This window comes from Rhopalosiphum maidis, chromosome 3, assembly GCF_003676215.2.
Source record: "Rhopalosiphum maidis isolate BTI-1 chromosome 3, ASM367621v3, whole genome shotgun sequence".
Taxonomy (NCBI): domain Eukaryota; kingdom Metazoa; phylum Arthropoda; class Insecta; order Hemiptera; family Aphididae; genus Rhopalosiphum; species Rhopalosiphum maidis.
The window spans coordinates 59,221,194-59,241,016 of record NC_040879.1 but is presented as its reverse complement, the minus strand read 5'-3'; the positions used below and the strand labels follow the sequence as shown (position 1 = coordinate 59,241,016).

General features: G+C 25.7%; 1 protein-coding gene and 2 pseudogenes across 1 annotated transcript; 1 reads left to right on the top strand and 2 right to left on the bottom strand.

The window, feature by feature from the left end:
* The first annotated feature begins 5,398 nt into the window (after positions 1 to 5,398).
* Positions 5,399 to 6,953, top strand: LOC113557567 (annotated as a pseudogene).
* A 225-nt stretch (positions 6,954 to 7,178) lies between these two features.
* Positions 7,179 to 8,530, bottom strand: LOC113557301 (annotated as a pseudogene).
* Positions 8,531 to 15,744: 7,214 nt separating this feature from the next.
* Positions 15,745 to 17,606, bottom strand: LOC113557566 (high mobility group protein 20A-like). Its single transcript, XM_026963143.1, has 6 exons — positions 17,113 to 17,606; positions 16,914 to 17,033; positions 16,727 to 16,848; positions 16,466 to 16,597; positions 16,047 to 16,106; positions 15,745 to 15,753 (listed from the first exon to the last, which is right to left on the bottom strand). The coding sequence occupies exons 1-6, from the start codon at positions 17,147 to 17,149 to the stop codon at positions 15,745 to 15,747; spliced, it is 480 nt and encodes a 159-aa protein (XP_026818944.1). The 5' UTR covers positions 17,150 to 17,606.
* Between the last annotated feature and the right edge of the window lie 2,217 nt (positions 17,607 to 19,823).

The window sequence follows — 19,823 nt, the reverse complement described above, 5'->3', positions numbered from 1 at the left end:
AACACTCTAATATTAAGTTAATGTTTAAAAAAGTTGTACCAAATGATGAAATAAATGATTGTCTTATACCATTATTAAAAATCGTCACCCGTTCATTTAACCTCATGCTTTGGACACACTATAAAACATACTATTGCAAAAATAATACAAATTCTTATTATGTTCAATTTGATATGATCAATTATAGGATAATGTACAAGTGCATTCATTAAATACACTATTTTTTACGTTATAATCAAAACAAAACAATCCAGTAGATTTGTACTATCTTATATGGTTTATCAATATTATTGTTTCTTATCATGGGTCATACGTTTAATTCGTATATTTTTGCAGTTTTACATTTTATATTATGGGGTATATGATCTTCAGCTGTAAATTGTTTTCAAATTTTTGATAATAGAATGTAAGAAGTTGTCCGTTAGTTTTTCCATATCTGAATTAATCAGTGTTGGCCGCGTACTAGTTGTCATATATAAATTTTAGTACTTCTTATGGTGTGTGTAGTGTGTCATTTTATAATTCATTTATAAAACATATTTAAAAGACTACATTTTTTCAGATGACAATACAGCAGTTTACTCAAGGAATGGAGACGCATGGATTCACTTATCTCACACGTGGGAAAGTATCAAACATACTACAAATGGACTGGAGGAGGTCGAGAATATTGCAGGTTTAATGCAGTCTAGTATAATAGTACTCAAAGTAATTAAAATTCAATTGATAGAAGTGCATCAAAAAGATGGTGTCATGATGAAACCCTGACCATTACATAAAGTAAATGATTCTAATTTTCCATTATTGACTTTCATAATTTTCCAATAACCTATTACTTTATAAACATTATACAACTCAGTTGTATTGATACTTTTGACTCATAAACAAATTCATAATAAAATGCTTATAAAACACTGAATTCTCAAGTTATTCTCCAACCATTATACGATTTAATTGACTACATATTTTTAGAAGGCAGTACGGCAGATCACTCAAGTCACGCTGATACATGGAATTCACATTTCTCACGCGTGGGATAGTATCAACAGCCTACGTTGCAAATGAACTAGAAGATGCTGAGAATAATACGTGTTATATGCAATGTACGTGTAATGGTTATTGAATGTAATTGATAGGAAATGAATAGTAATGTAACAACAGTTTAGTGTCATGAAACCCTGACCATTACATAAGTAAATGATTCTAATTTCCCCATATTAACTTTCATAAATTTCAAATAACCTTGTTACACTATAAACACTATACAACTCAGTTGTATTTGATACTTTTTACTCATATTACAAATTCATAATTTAAATGCTTATAAAAACATGAATTCTCAAGTTATTCTCCAACCATTATACAAATTTATTGACTACATATTTTTAGATGGCAGTACGGCAAGTTCACTTAAGGAATTCTGACGCATGGATTCACTTATCTCACACGTGGGAAAGTATCAACATCCTATGTTGCAAATGGACTAGAAGATGCATGAGAATAATACGTGTTATATGCAATGTACGTGTATGGTTATTGAATGTAATTGATAGGAAATGAATAGTAATGTAACAACAGTTTAGTGTCATGAAACCCTGACCATTACATTAAGTAAATGATTCTAATTCCCATTATTAACTTTCATAAATTTCAAATAACCTGTTACACTAATAACACTATACAACTCCAGTTGTATTTGATACTTTTTTACTCATATTACAAATTCATAATTAAATGCTTATAAAACACTGAATTCTCAAGTTATTCTCCAACCCATTATACAAATTTAATTGACTACATATTTTTAGATGGCAGTACGGCAGTTCACTTAAAGAATTCTGACGCATGGATTCACTTATCTCACACGTGGGAAAGTATCAACATCCTATGTTGCAAATGGACTAGAAGATGCTGAGAATAATGCACTGTTATATGCAATGTACATGTAATGGTTATTGAATGTAATTGATAGGAAATGAATAGTAATGTAAAAATTGAGATTTGTTAAAAAAGTTTATAAAAATTTTGTAAACACCTTTAGTTGTTATTATTACTGTTAAAGATTGCTCTAGCTATAAAATTCTCTTTATTTTTATTACTTGTGTCTACGATAAATTTGATGTATATTATAAATTCATATTTTAAATGCTTATAAAACACTGAATTCTCAAGTTATTCTCCATCCATTATACAAATTTAATTGACTGCATATTTTTAGATGGCACTATGGCAGATCACCAAGGCATGCTGAGACATGGATTCACTTATCTCACACGTGGGAAAGTATCAACATCCTACCTTGCAAATGGACTAGAAGATGCTGAGAATAATACATGTTATATGCAATGTACGTGTAATGGTTATTGATTGTAATTGATAGGAATTGAATAGTAATGTAACAAAAGTTTAGTGTCATGAAACCCTGACCATTACATTAAGTAAATGTTTCTAATCTCGCATTATTAACTTTCATATTTTCAAATAACCTGTTACACTATAAACATTATACAACTCAGTTGTATTTGATACTTTTTACTCATATTACAAATTCATAATTTAAATGCTTATAAAACACTGAATTCTCAAGTTATTCTCCAACCATTATACAAATTTAATTGACTACATATTTTTAGATGGCACTACGGCAGATCACACAAGGCATGCTGCAGACATGGATTCACATTCTCACTAGTGGGAAAGTATTAACATCCTACGTTAATAATTGACTTGAAGATGTTGAAAATAATAACGGATTAATGCAATGTATGTGTATTGGTTTATTGAATGTAATTAGTACTAAATTAATAGTAGTGTAACAATTTAGATTTGTTAAAGATGTGAATAAAAATTTTGTAAACACCTTTTGTTTGTTATTATTAATGTTAAACATTGCTTTAGCTATAAAATTCTCTTTATTTTTACTACTCGGTATGTGATAAATTAGACGGATTTCACTAATTCATATTGTAAATTGTTTATAAAACACTCTAATATTAAGTTAATGTTTAAAAAAGTTGTCCAAATGATTAAATAAATGATTGTATATTAACATTATTAACTTCATACATTTCATTTAGTTGATACTTCATTAACACTATATAATTGGTTTCTTATGATAATTTGATGTATATTTCAATTTTATGTTTTTACCGCTTGTAAAACATTCACTTCTCAAGTTTGGTTTGGTTAGGTTAGCTTAGCTTAGTTTCATGAACCCTTACTATTAGATATTGCAAATTATTCTGATTTATTATTATTATCTTTCATATGTTTCATTATAATATATGTTTTTTTATGATGATTTTGACGAATGTTACAAATTATTTTTTTTTCCATATTGAAAAGCAAGCAATTTTAAGTTATTGTACTAGTGTATTCTTATTACTAATTATTTTACATTAAAGTCAACAAAACATTCTGGTAGATTTTCACTATCATTAATTGCTTATCAATTCGCATTCATACCACTTGGGAAATTAATTAAAAGGTACTCTTTATTAATTTTATAATAATGGTTTTAGGTAATTTAAGTGTAATTGATTGTAAATTAATGAGTGTATCAATTGAAATTTCTTAAAAATCTGAATAAAGGATTGGTAGTCACCTTTTACTTGAATTTTTCATTCTTAAATTTTTTCTTAGTATTAAAATCTTTTATTTTTACTATGTTTATTACATTTTAGTTTTAAATTTAACCAATCCTCTAATGTAATGTTATTAAATTTTGTTTAAAATGTCTCGTAGGCCTTAATCTTTTTCATGTTTGCAGCTACATGGTTGTTATTTACAATATAAATACTTATTACTTAAAATAATATGCACCTACAAATGCATACACACACATATATATATAGAATTTCATGATATCAATAGCTGTTAAAGTATTTAATTTTTTCATAATTAAAACCATTGATTATAAATACTATTAGTACTCTTTTTAATTAAGATTAAACGGTAGGTTGATACACTTTTTTACAAAAAATATTTCATTAATTATGTAGTTTTATGATAATAACATTTATTACTTTTATAGTATATTATATCAACTTTGAACTTTAGTAATTCAAAATGTGATGATTACATCTATATGCAACAATAGGTACTGAAAAATGTAAAACAATAAAAATAAGATCCATAATATAAATATTTATTTATACCCTAAAAATAAATCTTTATATTATTATTATAAATATTCATTACGTATTGTATAAATAATATAATAATATAATACGTATAAATGTTTTTTATCATAAAAAAATAATTAACAATGTTATTCATCGTATAAATAAGTAATTTTGTCTAAATTTTAATAGTTTCAGTATCGTAGTAAGAATTATTAATGTGGAATCTTGTATTCAATTGTCAAAACTTAGATAAAAAATCAAAGTTTTTTTGAATTTCTATTTACAAAATAGTTTTTATATTTTTGGCAATTTTGATTTTTATGCATTTGAAAAAAAATACAAAAGTTATGCCTATGTAATTTTAATATTTTTATACATTAATAAGAACAACTAATATAAAAATTTCTTTTGTGTTAAATTTTCAATAATTTTGATCCAGCAAATTATTTTTAATTATTATTCTAGAAAAAATAAAATAAACGTGTCTCATGTTTATAAATAGCTCAATAGAGTCAAAATATTTTAAAAGTCTTATCATAAATAGACAACAATAATTTAAACATTTGGTAAAATGTAAATTATCTATTCAAGTAGTTATTTGTTTTTGAGTTACACCAAAAAAACATAATTGATTTTGTTAAAAATAAATTTGTATAAAATTGATTCATAGAATAAAGATTATCGGGAATTTTAGTAATGACTTTCTTAAAGTATAAATTAGATCCAATATGCAATACAAAACCATTTCAGTTTAACTTTGAGCTTTTTATCGTGCACACATATACAAAAAAATAAAACAGACATAGTTGTAAATTTAATGCATTTTGTATTGATCACTCTAACCAGAATCTAAAACATACCAATATAAATATATGGTATAAGGTATAAATATATACTATTATAACAATTAAATGTCAATAATATTAATATTATTATGTATAATTAATTTGCATTAATATTAATTTTGGCAAAAATTAATCAATTTACTGTTTTACTAGAAGCAAAATAAATTACTTTAAAAGCAATATAAATACACGAATACATCATAAAATATTACCTTATTTAATCTAGAATACTATTATTATTATTATTATATAGGCCAATAGATTGTCTTCGCTCAGAATTATTTAATTTAAATTTAACACATACTTATATAGTGGTCAGTGACTGACTCAATGACAAGATACATTTGACACCTACAGGTTTTGTACAGACTAGTACAGTAGTGATTACCTACTTACTTACCCAATGATTATTTTATAAAGTACTGAGAAATGTCTACTTTTGATCTAAATGTACCCGCCTACCAGAAACCTCTTTTAAGGTTGATGGACGAAAGTGGGAACATATTTTCTACTAGAAAAAGCGTTTGCGTTTCAATATTTCAAACAAAAATACACAATTACACTATAGAAGAATGTTTCTTACAGTGATAAATACATTTTGACTGTTCTCGAGCATAACGAGCATTCAAGTGTAGATAACAAACAAGTATTCGACATTTGTAGATATTACATTTAGATAGTACCTACTACCTACCATGATAGTAGAATAGATTTAAATATTTCCATTTATTTAATATTAATTTCATACTTTTCACAGTGTTCAATGTTCATTGCTCATAATTATTAATTACTCTTGCATACTTAATATTAATTATTATTAGTCCCTTATTTTTTATGTTAAACACCTCAATGTTATGAAACGCCTCATATTTATTTGTTTTAATGTTTTGTTATTTATTATTTTAAATATTTTTTGATTTTAATTAAATATTCTAAGTGGGCATAAAAAACGCCTTACATATTATTTCCAGGCAAGTTTTTTTTATTCATTCTAGGATGCACATTGTTCGTTTGCATCCAATGACATTAAAACAAAACACTTCACCAAATGTATTTAGAATTAAGTTGCTTATACTTGTCATATCAGCTGTAAAAAAGGTAAATCGTTGAGATGTTATACGTTAAACATGGGCTCAAACTAAAGGAGACTTTAAAACATTATTTAATGTATCAAAAGACAAATCTTTAAATGCTGAAAAGCTGATTCATGAAGACTTATTTGAGGTAGATGAAAAGGATGAGTTTAAACTACTCACTCGTTAAATAATTGCATCATTTTACGGTGTATATCATATAAACTTTAATTATATGTTAAAATGTGATGAAGATTCTTTTGTCAATATGGCATTAATTGTCAATGAGCTAGAACATAGGCCTAAAAAAAGATTCTACTGGGGATATTTTGATGGTAATGCAAACAATAAAAAAAGAGGTAAATTTAAAGAAACTGATTGGATAGCGTGTGATAGATATGGTTTTGAAGAGGCTATGTTTTACCCAGACATTATCATCTAAATAGTGAAGAATAGAGATTACCTAAGGTAAGTTGATCATAATAGCATGATAAAATATAAAGTAATAAGAAAATATTGATATTCAGTTAAGTAAATTCATTATGACGTAATAGCTAACCAATTATAACGGTTGTATTAAAATGATTGATTAACAATCCTAATTTTTGTTGTCTATTTTTCAGTTTCTTTGCTAGTGAAGAATGTTTTGGTAGGCGCTTTGTTAAGTCCATTAAATATTACTAGAAAACATGACCGGCGATTTGATACACAATGATATTGTCGCGCATGTCAAAATGATCAATTAGTAACACATAAATGTAGTCCTGTAATGATGAAACTGCACTGGTCAAACATTATTCAGACTTTAAAATAAATGTGATAGAGAGTTCAAAAATATGGCTTCCTACGAATATAACTAGTCAGTAATGCCATCTAAATGTTGTGTTAGAAATTTGTCTTTAATTCCATAAATACATTATTCAACATAAAAAGACTGGTATAATTATTAATTTAATACATTTGAAAATTGGAGTTTGCTTTCAGTTTTGAATAAAAAAAAAGTATATATATAAATCAGCAATACAAATTTTATTCTTATTATGTAATTTATGACAATATTACAAATTACAAAAATTTCAATCATTTGTTCTTACGCCATAAGAAATTAACATACATTATACATTAATTATATGTATATAAAAAAACTTATTTCATTTTTAATATGTATTATTTTTTCTTCCTGTCTGTTATACATTTAGGACAGAACCATTTTCCTTTAGGCTTGGTAGTTAATTTGACACATGCAAAGTGGAACCATTCAATAGGACACTAAAATATTAAAAGTACATAATTAATAAAATATGATAAAAAAAAAAAATGAAACCATATTTACAATAAAAATTAAAAATGTTATATTTTTTTCAATGGTTTAAGTATTTAATAAAATGTATAAAATAAAAACAATAAATAAATAAATAATTAATAAACTAAAATTCTTACATCTGGATTATCACAGCCAATCATTTCACCATAAGAAACTTGGTTGCATAACAATACGTTGGTTCATTTGGATCAACGGGCATATCCAATACTTCTGCCGAGTGTGCAACTCCGGCACCAGTAAGGGAACTAGTTTCTATTGTAACATGGGTTACACTATTTGTAGGGTTTGTTGGATTAGTGACAACATTATTTAAAGGTGTTTTACTAGGTGCTGCACTTGTTGTTTTAGTAATTCCTGAAAAATGTTGGTAATTATTATACAAGGAAATCAACTTAAATATGACTAAAATTTTTTTATACACAACCTTTTTTCGGTTGTTTCTTTTTAGATGTTTTGTTTGGAGCTGTTTTCTTCTTCACTCGATGCACTCTTCTTTTTAATTTCTTTGTCTTTAATCTTTTACGTCCTTCTGGAAGCAATACACATAAAGAAATGGCCAAATACATTGGAATTATAATTTGATATAATGCAAAACACCTACGTTTTTGTGAATTGTCTTCTATATTCTTGTAGCACTAATGACTCTGTCTTGAATTTCAGCTTCAAAGCGTGCTAAATCTGAATCAAATTTTCTGACATGTTTATCTACCTGTAAGGTACAATGAAATAGAACATTTTTAGGATAATGTTAATAATTCAAAATCAACATACCAATTCATAAGTTTGTATAGCCAATTGAACTTTATCATCACCATATTCTTTAGCTTTGTCAAACTGACGTTGTATGTTGGTCAACATTTCGCGTTTTTTATCTGCTGTGTATCCCTTGACATTTGACATATATTCGTCTGTCAGTTTGTCAATATTGCGCATCAGTTGTTGAACTCTGGAGTCGAGATCTCGCATCAGAGTGAAGTTTCGTTGTAACTCAATAGGAAGATTCTCTAAACCTAAAATATAACTCTGATAATACCTCGTTTAAATGCAAAATCGAAAAAAAATTTACCGTCCAAACAGTATTCCAAGTTAAGTACAGAAGTCATTTTTGCTATTTTATGATTCAGCTGAGAATTATTGAAGAAAAAAAAAATAAGTATAAGATACTCGTAAACAACAAACAGGAATTTATTAGGATTACATTAACAATAACCCAATAATTACTAGCCCTTACAGTGCTACCACAACAGCGAGTCAAAAACGAAAATTTTTCGTTCAAACATTCATTTGAATTTTAATTCATAATATATTTTAAAATATAGAGTTATTGTAACATAAAATATAATGTATAATAAAAAATACTATTCTCAAGTTTAATATAATATAATATGACAAGCACTAAAACATAATGTTCCGGCAGAGCTCACGCATTTACACCTTTATAAATGGAAGGGCAGGTGATGTTTAGCAAAATGTTAAAATATTGAAGGGAACACTTTGACCAGTATCGAGATATAAATTTTGAAATTGAGTAAGTCTTCGATTTAGCCAATACCCAAATAATGTTGTTTAAATCGTCTAGTTTCAGTAAATGTTTTATGGTATTTTTATTCAATTATAATTTAATATTATTAAAATTATTTTTGAAGAATGGTAAAAAAATAGAATAGAGCAAATTTAAGTTATCGAACAAGTATATTCTTTAGTTACACCATTGATTATAAAGTATTAATAATCAATGATTACACATATTTTATATTCAAATTCAACAAAATATTCTGGTAGATTTGTAGTATCTTTTATGGCTCATCAAAATTATTATTTCTTATCATAATTATTATTTCTTATCATCTGTTATGAGTTTATATTTCATATCTTTTTGCAGTTTTACATTCGTATTTTAGTTATTTGATTTTTAATTGTCAATTGTTTTGCAAAAAGAATTGAGTATGACTGTTAATTTTTGTTTGATTGTTTCTATTTCTGAATTGTTCAGTGTTGTCCATGTACTAATTGTCATATAAAGATTTTCGTTCTCCTTATGGTGTGTAGTAGTGACATTTTATCCTCCAATCATTATACATATTTAACTGACTACATTTTTTCAGATGTCAGTACAGCAGATCACTCAATTCATGCTGAGACATGAATTCACATTTTTAATACGCGAGAAAGTATCAACATCCTATGTTGGAAATGGACTAGAAGATACTGATAATTTTAATGGATTTATGCAATGTATGTGTAATGGTTATTGAATGTAGTTGATAGTAAATTAATAGTTGTGAGACAATTTAAATTTGTTTAAAATGTTAATAAAAAATTTGTAAACACCTTTGGCTTGTAAAATGAATTATTAGTTGAAGTATTAATTACTTTGATGATGTCTTTGAGAATTCCTTGTTTCATCTTCATTTTGGAGGCCCATCTGCATAATGATGATAAACCAGGTAATGGATAATGTAGTGAGTTACAGGCATATAAGAAGGCACGTTGACTTAAACAGCTCAATGTAAAAGATTTGGAAATTTCATCAGACCATATAACCTTTTTTTTTTTTTTAAGTATTAAGTCCAATTGATTTTTAGTCAAATCATTTGATACTAAAGATTTGACTTCATCCTCTGTTTTTAATAACTATTTAATGATTTTACTAATATTTTGTTTTCATTTTAGATTGTTTATAATTTGAGATCATTTCATTTAACTTTTTTTAAGATCATGAATCTGTCTTTAAACATGTTCAATATCTGTAGCTAGCAAATTTTCATTCAATTTTTTTTGAGATTGATACATATTAGGGTTTTTAGTAAAACTAATATCAGCTTGTATTACTTTTTTTATGGTAAATCTTAGAGTTATTTGATATTTTGTAATAAATATATTTTATTTATTAAATAAAGTTATTAATATTAAGATTTGTGTAAATAAGTGCCTGTTGTACAGATGGCCCTTCTTCACTTAACAAACTTATTAGCTTATTGTGGTGTTTTTTATTCATACACAAAGAACATGAACTTAAAGAAGTTACATTTGGAGAAGATAATGCTATTTTTTCTTTTATACTTAAGTTTATAGATGGTATTGCTGGAAATTAAGCTGGTATAACAAAATATAAAGACCTAGCAAATGAAAAATAAAAATTATACCAGTTCAACATATAAAATAATTTTATATTATTACAAAAAAATAAAATTAATTTAATAATTTAAGAATAAAAAAATTAACAATAATGTAATGTACTAAAAACAAGAGTCTCATCACAATTTACATAAAAAATTTTAAAACATTGATTAAAACTGTAATTATTTTATTTCCTGCCAGGTGTTTGCTATACCTTACATGGTTGTATAATTTGTTAAAATTAATAATAACTAAAATAAATTATAACTTTTAAGACAGTTACAAAATGTATATAATTAAATATTTTAAACAATGTACTATTTATACTATTTTAATTAAAGTATTTTTACTATATTAATGTACTTTAAAAATTTACCTATTACTTTTAGAATACTTTTAGTAGGTACACCAAGTCAATTACCTTAAGATTTACTCATTCAAATTTTGATTTTGCTACTTCAACATTTTCAGAAAATGTATATGCTAATTTAGTTACAGTAAAAAGGAGATTGACATTTGAAAAATATTAGTTAGCATCCCCACAAACTACTCTTATTTAAGTAGTAAAAAAAACCTCAAGAAAATTTTTTTCTTTAAGTATAATATTTTGAAGTTCCAAAAATCAGATTTTGAACTGCATACTTAATGAATTCCAGTGGTTAGTATAATCAATATTGCTTTTGACTTACCACAGTTTTTAAGTTTTTCTTGGTTGGTACGCCAACCTATTCTATTTTAAAATTTAATTCAAAATCATCCTTTGTAAAATGTTCTGAACATAGAAAAGATATATCAAGATTAAATTGATCGGCTCTTTTACATTTAAGTACCCACATTCTTCGTCTCCCATTTTGGGGAATGTAAAAAATGATATATCTTTGCCTTCTTTTATTAATTTATACTTATTATTTTTGCATACAGCAACAGCACAATTCATGCCAGGCATTTTAAAAATATTTAATAATATATTTCTACCATGTAAATATTGGTTTAGATTATATATTTATTTTATTTCAGTATTTTAACAATACCAAAACCATATTCTTTGTAATATACTAATCAAATACTTTGAGTTTATTGATGTTAAAGATTAAATTGATACGTACAGTAAAACGTATTTACTATTTATTTTATATTTTAAATTAATAAGTACCAATTTACTGTAATTGGGATACACAAATAATAAATAATAAATTCCAGGATGGTAGCAGCATATTATTATATTTCAAATTTCATACTATTTTGTCGTCATTTTGTTATCTACCACGCGCCTGTTAAATATTCCCCATCCAACACGATTGAACCTTCTATTTATATTAACCTAACCTATTTAGTACACGGTACATATATTATGAATGAAAAACGTTTAAAAAAAAATCTCCTCAAACACTGTTTTAGGCACACCTATACATGATTATATTTAACTGAATATCTACTTTAAAACTAAAGTAGTAGATAAACACACTTTTTATTTAAGTTAATCATTTTGAAGATCAAATCTACATTTGCATGTAGAAAATTGAATACTTCACTAGTACCACATAATGAATGGATTCAGAAATGTCTACATTAGATAGGTAACTTTATTATGAATAAGTTTCAATAATAATAGTCCTATAAGTTTTAATTTTTTAGCACCAAGTAATTAATAACTATTACTTAAGTGTTAAACGGAAAATATTATAATTATTAAACTTTAAATTTATGTTAACTACCTAATTAAAATACATTGTCTTGAATTTAAATTAAATACCTAAGCAATTTTGATTACCTTTCTACATAAACCAACTCATTTTTGATATTATGTACTTCTCTTTACAAAGTAAAGGACAAAACAAAATGCAGACATTTTTCAGAACTGTTTATACGAACAGAAATAATATAATGTGGATAAAAATATCTTCTAATATTTATTTTAACAAAATATAAAATTTTACATCTACACAGTGCCTAATCGCATAATATCATGCACCCAATAATAATAATTAGTAAATTAATTCATGAAGAACTTAGTATAGTTCACAAGCTTATTAAGAATATGTTAATGCAAGTATTTGTTTTTTTTTTCGTAATTCTTGAGGATTTGACATATTGGTTTTATACGTCATTATTATTTTGGTTTATACATGGCTTTAAATATACAAAAATCAATGAGTTTTATCATTAACATTTTAATAAAAATGAAATAATTTATATGTTGTATCCTCAAAAATAATATTCTCTATAATTTAAATAATAGGTGATTTTTCTACGATAATTAAGAAACATAAAAAAAAAATATTCTTATAAATACTCGATATAATGACCATATCAATTTATAAATATTCAACGACTCTAAACCTAATATACTATTAAGAGACATGCGTTTTTAATAAAAATGCAAAAAAAAAAAAAAAAATAACTTATTCAATTCAATGTGAAAATAATAGTGGATATAGCAGATAACCAATATAATAAATAATATTTGGACTAAAGGAAAAAATATGCTATTGCATAGAAATCCAAACCCTAATAACAACAAAAAATCTACATTAATATTATACTTTAATACAAATAATGTACAAAAAATAGATATATTATATAAACATAAATCCATAGTATATATTAAGTATTATATTTTACAGTTACTTAATTTAATTTTTGTCAATATTTTACATTTTAAGTATATCTTAAAGAAACACCTTTTCACCATGACAAACACGAACCACGCACACACACAAAATATTCCTGAGCATATTTCTGCTTGAGATTAACTTTTACAATTATTTTTAATATCGGTGTACATTATAATATTTACGATCACGAGTATCAATGTAAATTCAATAATAAAATAAAATTAAAATTAAAATTAATGTAAATAATACATCTTTTATTCAATTTTCCACTACATACATACCTCACTCAATGGATTTTCTTTGTTGTTTGAAATAAAAATTATATCACATGAAAATAATAAATAATATAAAAAAAAAGCGTAATTTGATAATTTATGACGTAGCTATCCATAGTCATAGTAAATCCAAATTAGAAAGAATTTTTTTACATTTTCAATCCAAAAAGGATCAGTATCAGATGTAAAAAGTATAGGTAAAATATAAATCATAAATGTGTCAATATTTTTCTTGGTAGGTGGCTCAATATTATCTAAAAAAAATATGTACATATTTTAAGTATAAATTATAATAGTTATAAATTTAACTTATTGCAATAATTAAACAAGATTATACATAAAATAAAATGTTATACAACGTCCTAGAAACTTTAGAAAGTTAATCATTTAACAACTTCTAATTTATTATTCATTTTGCGCAGTTTACAAAGCAAACAAAAAAATAAAGAAACAATTTGTCATTCTTAGATGATATAAATGATGGGAATATTTATTTTTATAGACTATTAATACAATACAATTTGATTATATAATGTGATAAACTGATAAATGTATGTAAAAAAAAAAAATGAAAAGAGAACTTCTTACGTACTTGGCATTTGTCTGTTTTACTCATTTTATGAGTACAAATAAAATATTACATTATACCAATAGTCTAATGAACAAAATTTATCGATTATGATTAAGTGAATGTTAAAAAGTATATTTCTTTATCATAAGCAAAATTCAAGAACATTAATAAAAACAAAAAGTTATCATGAAATATATTCTTATATCAGAATTTCCTTACAACTGTGGCATAAAAGTACTTTATCGAGCATTATTATTTATATGTTTAAAGTTAAAATAACCTAATAAATAAATACACAAAAAAAAAAAACATGGGTAACAAAACAAGTAGTTTACATGGCCTGGCCGTTGAAAGTTTAACATAGCTGTATATATAACAGAGCTGTATAAATATTAATAGGTACCGATGCAAACAAATGTTAGTTTTAACCTAGTGACCTATTTGGAATAGTACTGCATAGCAAATCGTGAAATGTTTTCAATTTATAGAGAGAAAACGCCGAAAAGTAAAGAGACATGTACCAACCACTAGATTTACTTTTTCCAACTAAAAACACATTAATATTATTATATTAATTATCCAAAAATTTAATGGGTAAATGTATATATTTAAACTGGATTTAAGAAAATGAAAATTGGTCAACATCTTGTTACTTAAAAGTGTGGAAGTATTATACTATGAGCAGTTAGAACTTTAGATAAACGATCCTTTGAAAACTCTTATTCATTATTAATTTTACAAAAATAAAAGGGCTAACTAAAATAATTTAGATGAAATTTGTTATTGTTCGATGATCTTAAGATTTTGCATAGTTATTTTTCAATATTTTTTGGATAAATATTAAAATAATAGAAAAAATTAATTAATTTTATCAATTTGAAACATTTACCCGGAAACGGAATGTCAGCAAAAGCATCTAAAAGCAAAGATCGTTCAATTTCAGTAAGTATATGTACAACAGTTACTTCTTGTACTTCGTCCATTAACATATCGTAGAAGTATGTTGGTGCACTGTCTGCAGCTAGAAAAAAATAATAAATGATAAATAAATAATAGTAAATAAAATTTACTATTAACGAATACCAACCATTATTGAAGATTAAAAATTCATCAGAAACTGTTGGTATGTCATAAACTGTGTTAAAGTTATTATAAGATGGTTCTATTTTTATTGATTCTTGTTCCTAAATAAAACAAAATACAGTTATAAATAATTATTAACAAATTTTTAATTATATAAAATCTTAATTTTTAGTACATATTTTTTGATGCAACAATTTTTAATTAAAGTTTTGATAAAAAATTAACCTTTTTTAATTTCGTATTAACAGATGGATATTCTTTTTTTAATTCTTGTTCCTAAATAAAAAAAATACAGTTATAAATAATTATTAACAAGTTTTTAATTATATAAAATCTTAATTTTTAGTACATATTTTTTGATGCAACAATTTTTAATTAAAGTTTTGATAAAAAATTAACCTTTTTTAATTTCGTATTAACAGATGGATATTCTTTTTTTAATTCTTGTTCCTAAATAAAACAAAATACAGTTATAAATAATTATTAACAAGTTTTTAATTATATAAAATCTTAATTTTTAGTACATATTTTTTGATGCAACAATTTCTAATTAAAGTTTTGATAAAAAAATAACCTTTTTTAATTTTGTATTATCAGATGGATATTCTTTTTTTAATTCTTGTTCCTAAATAAAATAAATGCATAAACAGTTAATTACTATTAACATTGAATTTGTAATTTATAATATCATATAATGTTTTCTATCTGACTTTACTAGTGCCACTGGTAACATAAAAAATTATTAGTATTATTAATATCACAAGTGTCATAAATAATCCATATTCCAAGTAATGATGCAGTGTTAATTCTATCTCTATTCTTGCAGAAAAACAACACGGAGTATTTTAATGCTTTGGCAAATAATACAATATTAAGAACTCCCGTGGAGTGTGGTGTATAATATTAGAATATAAATAAATGAAACAGATAGAAAACACTATTTATTTGTGATATATAAGTATCATACAACTATTTTTATTTAAATATTTTTAATATAAAAAAAAATGTTAACTAACCTTTTTTAATTTGATATCACCAGGTGATTTCTCTTTTTTAAATTCTTCATCCTCTTCGTCCTTAATAAAATAAATACATAGCTAGTTAATAATTATTAACAATGAAGTAACAATTTTATAAAATCTAAATCTGTATTCAATATATTTTTTATCCAACTATCTTCATTTAAAGCACCAATATGAAAAAAATAAATAATATAACTTTTTGAACTTTATTATTATGAAATTATTAGCATACAGTAAGATCAATTACTGTAAATTATTGAAAATAAATCATTTATATAATAGGTGAATGATTAAAAGGTTTCACTAACGATAATTTAATATTTTATAAACTGTGAACTAGAATGTCAAAAATATTATATTAATTTTAACACATACATTTTTTGTGAAAATAAAATAATTAATAATCAACTAACTTCTTGGATTTGGGTATTAAGTTTTTTCTCTTTCATTTTACGTTGAATACAATTTTTATATGCATTTGTCTTTTTATAAGCTGCAACTAATTTTTCAATACATTTTGAACATTCAGCTGCTAAGTGATATAGCTAAAAAACAAAATTAAACGTTACAAAATTTCTATAAAGAATAGTTTTTTAAATATTTATTTCTGTATTTATTGATGAATAACATGACGATTCTCTTTTCTTCTCTATAATATGTTATAATATAATTACTTGTTTTTTATCTGTTGACAACCGGTTCCATTCAGTATTAACTTTGGTTATTTCAGCAAATGATAAATTAGGATTTTCCGAACGAAATCGTTTGCGTCTGTCATTTAAAAATTGTATGTATGCTGTAAATATAGACAACTATTTAATCTATTTTAAATAACTAAAAAATGATAATAATTAATATTACCAGAATCTGGAGGTCTTGGAGCTGTTTTGTCGCGTAAACATTTTTTACGTTTTTCACCTTTTACATTATTCTTATCAACTTTTTTAGGTATACCATTTTCAATAAACGTATTATTTTGATCTATTAAATTTAAAAATTAAAACTAGTCAATACGTATCAATAAAAAAATACGAAATTATAAATATAAGTAGGTACTAACCTAATTTGTCTATAGACTCGGCGTTTTTAGATTCCATAATACTTTTAATAAATCGACCAAATTTACCTTACTAAGACTAAGCATGCAATTACTATTCATACAAGACTTTTATCATTAGAAATTCTGACGAAATTCAAAACACCGTAGAACAGTAAAAAAAAAACGATCGTGAAAACCGTAAAATATTATTTTTTACACCAAAAAGCTCGATTGCAACCGAGTGGAATGGCATACACACTGGAAGTGTGGTCGGTCACGTAGAATACGGATCAATACACGTTTACACGATCTCAATATTTTATTGATATTAACTTTTTAAATTTTTAAACATAAAGACATAATATGAATACGGCATTGCAATTTTCACAAAACACGCTTTAAGGGCATCCTTACCAGACAAAGAAACTATGGTTTTTACTCGCACAGAAGCGGTAAGGAACGGTAAGGAAATCGACATTTAAATAAGAGAGAAAACCGAAAAGAGAATCTGAGACGCTGTAGTACAGCAGCCGCTGTACACGGTTAACAACGATATCACTTGTGTACTTGTGTTTCCAATCGTAAAAAAGTAAATAGTCATCATGTATACGACTACCACGGTCATGTTATATAAGACTGTAATCATACGGCTGTAATCGACAATCCTTAATTTCTATCAATACACCTTGCTCCGTGTTTTTATCGTATTTACTGATAGCAGCGGTGTGATAAGATCGTACGTGAATACGTGTTGCGATCGTCGACCTGTGTTATTCAACAAGACGAGAGCTGGTTCGTACTATCGTTATTTCAGTATAATATGTTGTTTTAATTTTTGTTTACGACTTTACGTTATGGACTACCTATGACCTACCTATGATCTACATCGAAGTATCGAAATCATTTATCCCCTTGGCTGTTTAAATTATCATGGCTCTACTTCTATAGTTCTCAATTCTTTGCTCCATATCATTTCGTGTAAATTAATCGTTATTATACATTTATATATACGACTGTCGAATAAATGTCTGCAAGTTTCAGTGGTCGTCGATCATAGCAACCCAACAAGACCGACGCATTAATCACGATGTTTGGTATTAATTTTTTTTTAGTTAATAACTATTTAAAATGGGTATAACCAATCAATACTTGCATTATGTTCCGTTGATAAATGTCAACTTTGTTTGCCATACCGACTGTAACATAGTCTTTGTTACGCTAACCTGTATTTCTGTTAGATATGTTGCTGTTAGTGCTCGTGATAATGTCATAATTTGGGATTGCGGTTAGAAAAATTGCTAAACACGTATTATAGTGTAGTGGGCCAGCAACTGGTCGTCGAAATAAAAAAGGGTCTAAGGTAGAAAAATGATTTTTTCCATTTCTGAATTGTTCAGTGTTGTCCACGTACTAGTTGTCATATAAAGATTTTCGTTCTCCTTATGGTGTGTAGTAGTGACATTTTATCGTCCAACCATTATACATATTTAACCGACTACATATTTTTAGATGGCTGTACAGCAGATCACTTCAGGCATGCTGAGACATGAATTGACATTTCCAACACGTGGGAAAGTATCAACATCCTACATTGAAAATGGACTAGCAGATGCCTATAATAATAATGGTTTTATGCAATGTACGTTTTATTCAATGTTTTGTAGTACAATTTTTCTTAGTCCCCCAGATATTTTTTCATTTTGCTACTACTAGATAGTCACAACATTGATCACTATCAGTTACTGGAGGGCCGCTGGATTGAAGTAATCATACTGTTTATTTATACCTGTGTAATTGTGCAAGGTGCTAAGGTGTATGGTCCTTTTAGGTTCCTGTCTGTATACCATTTGACTTTGCAGGCCCTGTCTTCTAAGCCTCAATGTTAATAGCAAAACCAAACGTTTTATCTTATTATTTTTATTTTTAACCTATATAATTATTTTCCAAGCTTAATTTGTTTTAAATTCAATCTCAAGTAAAAGCTCAACAATAAATTATTGTCGTTCAATCCTTTTTGTTTACCAGCGGACATGATATGGATAACTTTTATCTATATTTATTGTTCTGATTGTTGTATTTAATTGAAAAAAACATTTTTGATTTGTAAATACATTCATTTATCAAAGGTTTTTATAATTTTGAACTTTTAGCATGTTAATTAAATTCATTTTTTTTTCTTTGTAGCTATGTTAATTATTCAAACATTGCTGCAAAAGTTGTAAGGAGAGTGTTGAAACCAGAACTCCAAGCTAATGCAAGCAAACATGATGGAACACATGTAAAATTTATCCCATGGGTTAAGGGAAAGCCATCCAGTAAGTATTATTATTTTTTTTTGTATTAGTAATAAACAATCTGTACCTTAGGGCATAATAGGTTTATGTGGTTAAAGTAAAATACATACAAATTAATAATAAAATTAAATATTTACAGGCAAAACTTGATATGAAAAATCATCTACTTATGATACTCATCGATTGAGTTTATTTTTTTTGTATAATTAAATAACTATACTGATAGTGCATCTGCCTTTATATTAATTGAGAGGAGGGAGGTGAAGAAACAGGTCACAACACCATGTACTTTTCAGATGTTTCCAGGAATAGTATTTTTTGCGAGATTTGGTTGCTGTTTGAAGTAAGACAATTGTGGAAGCGTTGATAATAATTTGTAGCTTCTTTGTGTACTAATTTTAATTTTTGATCAGAGTGAGTAGTGTGGTTAGAGACGCA

What these genes read in the sequence shown, in the direction of transcription:
- LOC113557566 (XM_026963143.1), bottom strand. Translation starts at nt 17,149, where the DNA reads ATGGAATCTAAAAACGCCGAGTCTATAGACAAATTAG. An exon ending in CGAGTCTATAGACAAATTAG is followed by an intron (nt 17,034 to 17,112) that starts GTTAGTACCTAC and finishes TAAATTTAATAG; the next exon opens with ATCAAAATAATACGTTTATT. An exon ending in TCCAAGACCTCCAGATTCTG is followed by an intron (nt 16,849 to 16,913) that starts GTAATATTAATT and finishes CTATATTTACAG; the next exon opens with CATACATACAATTTTTAAAT.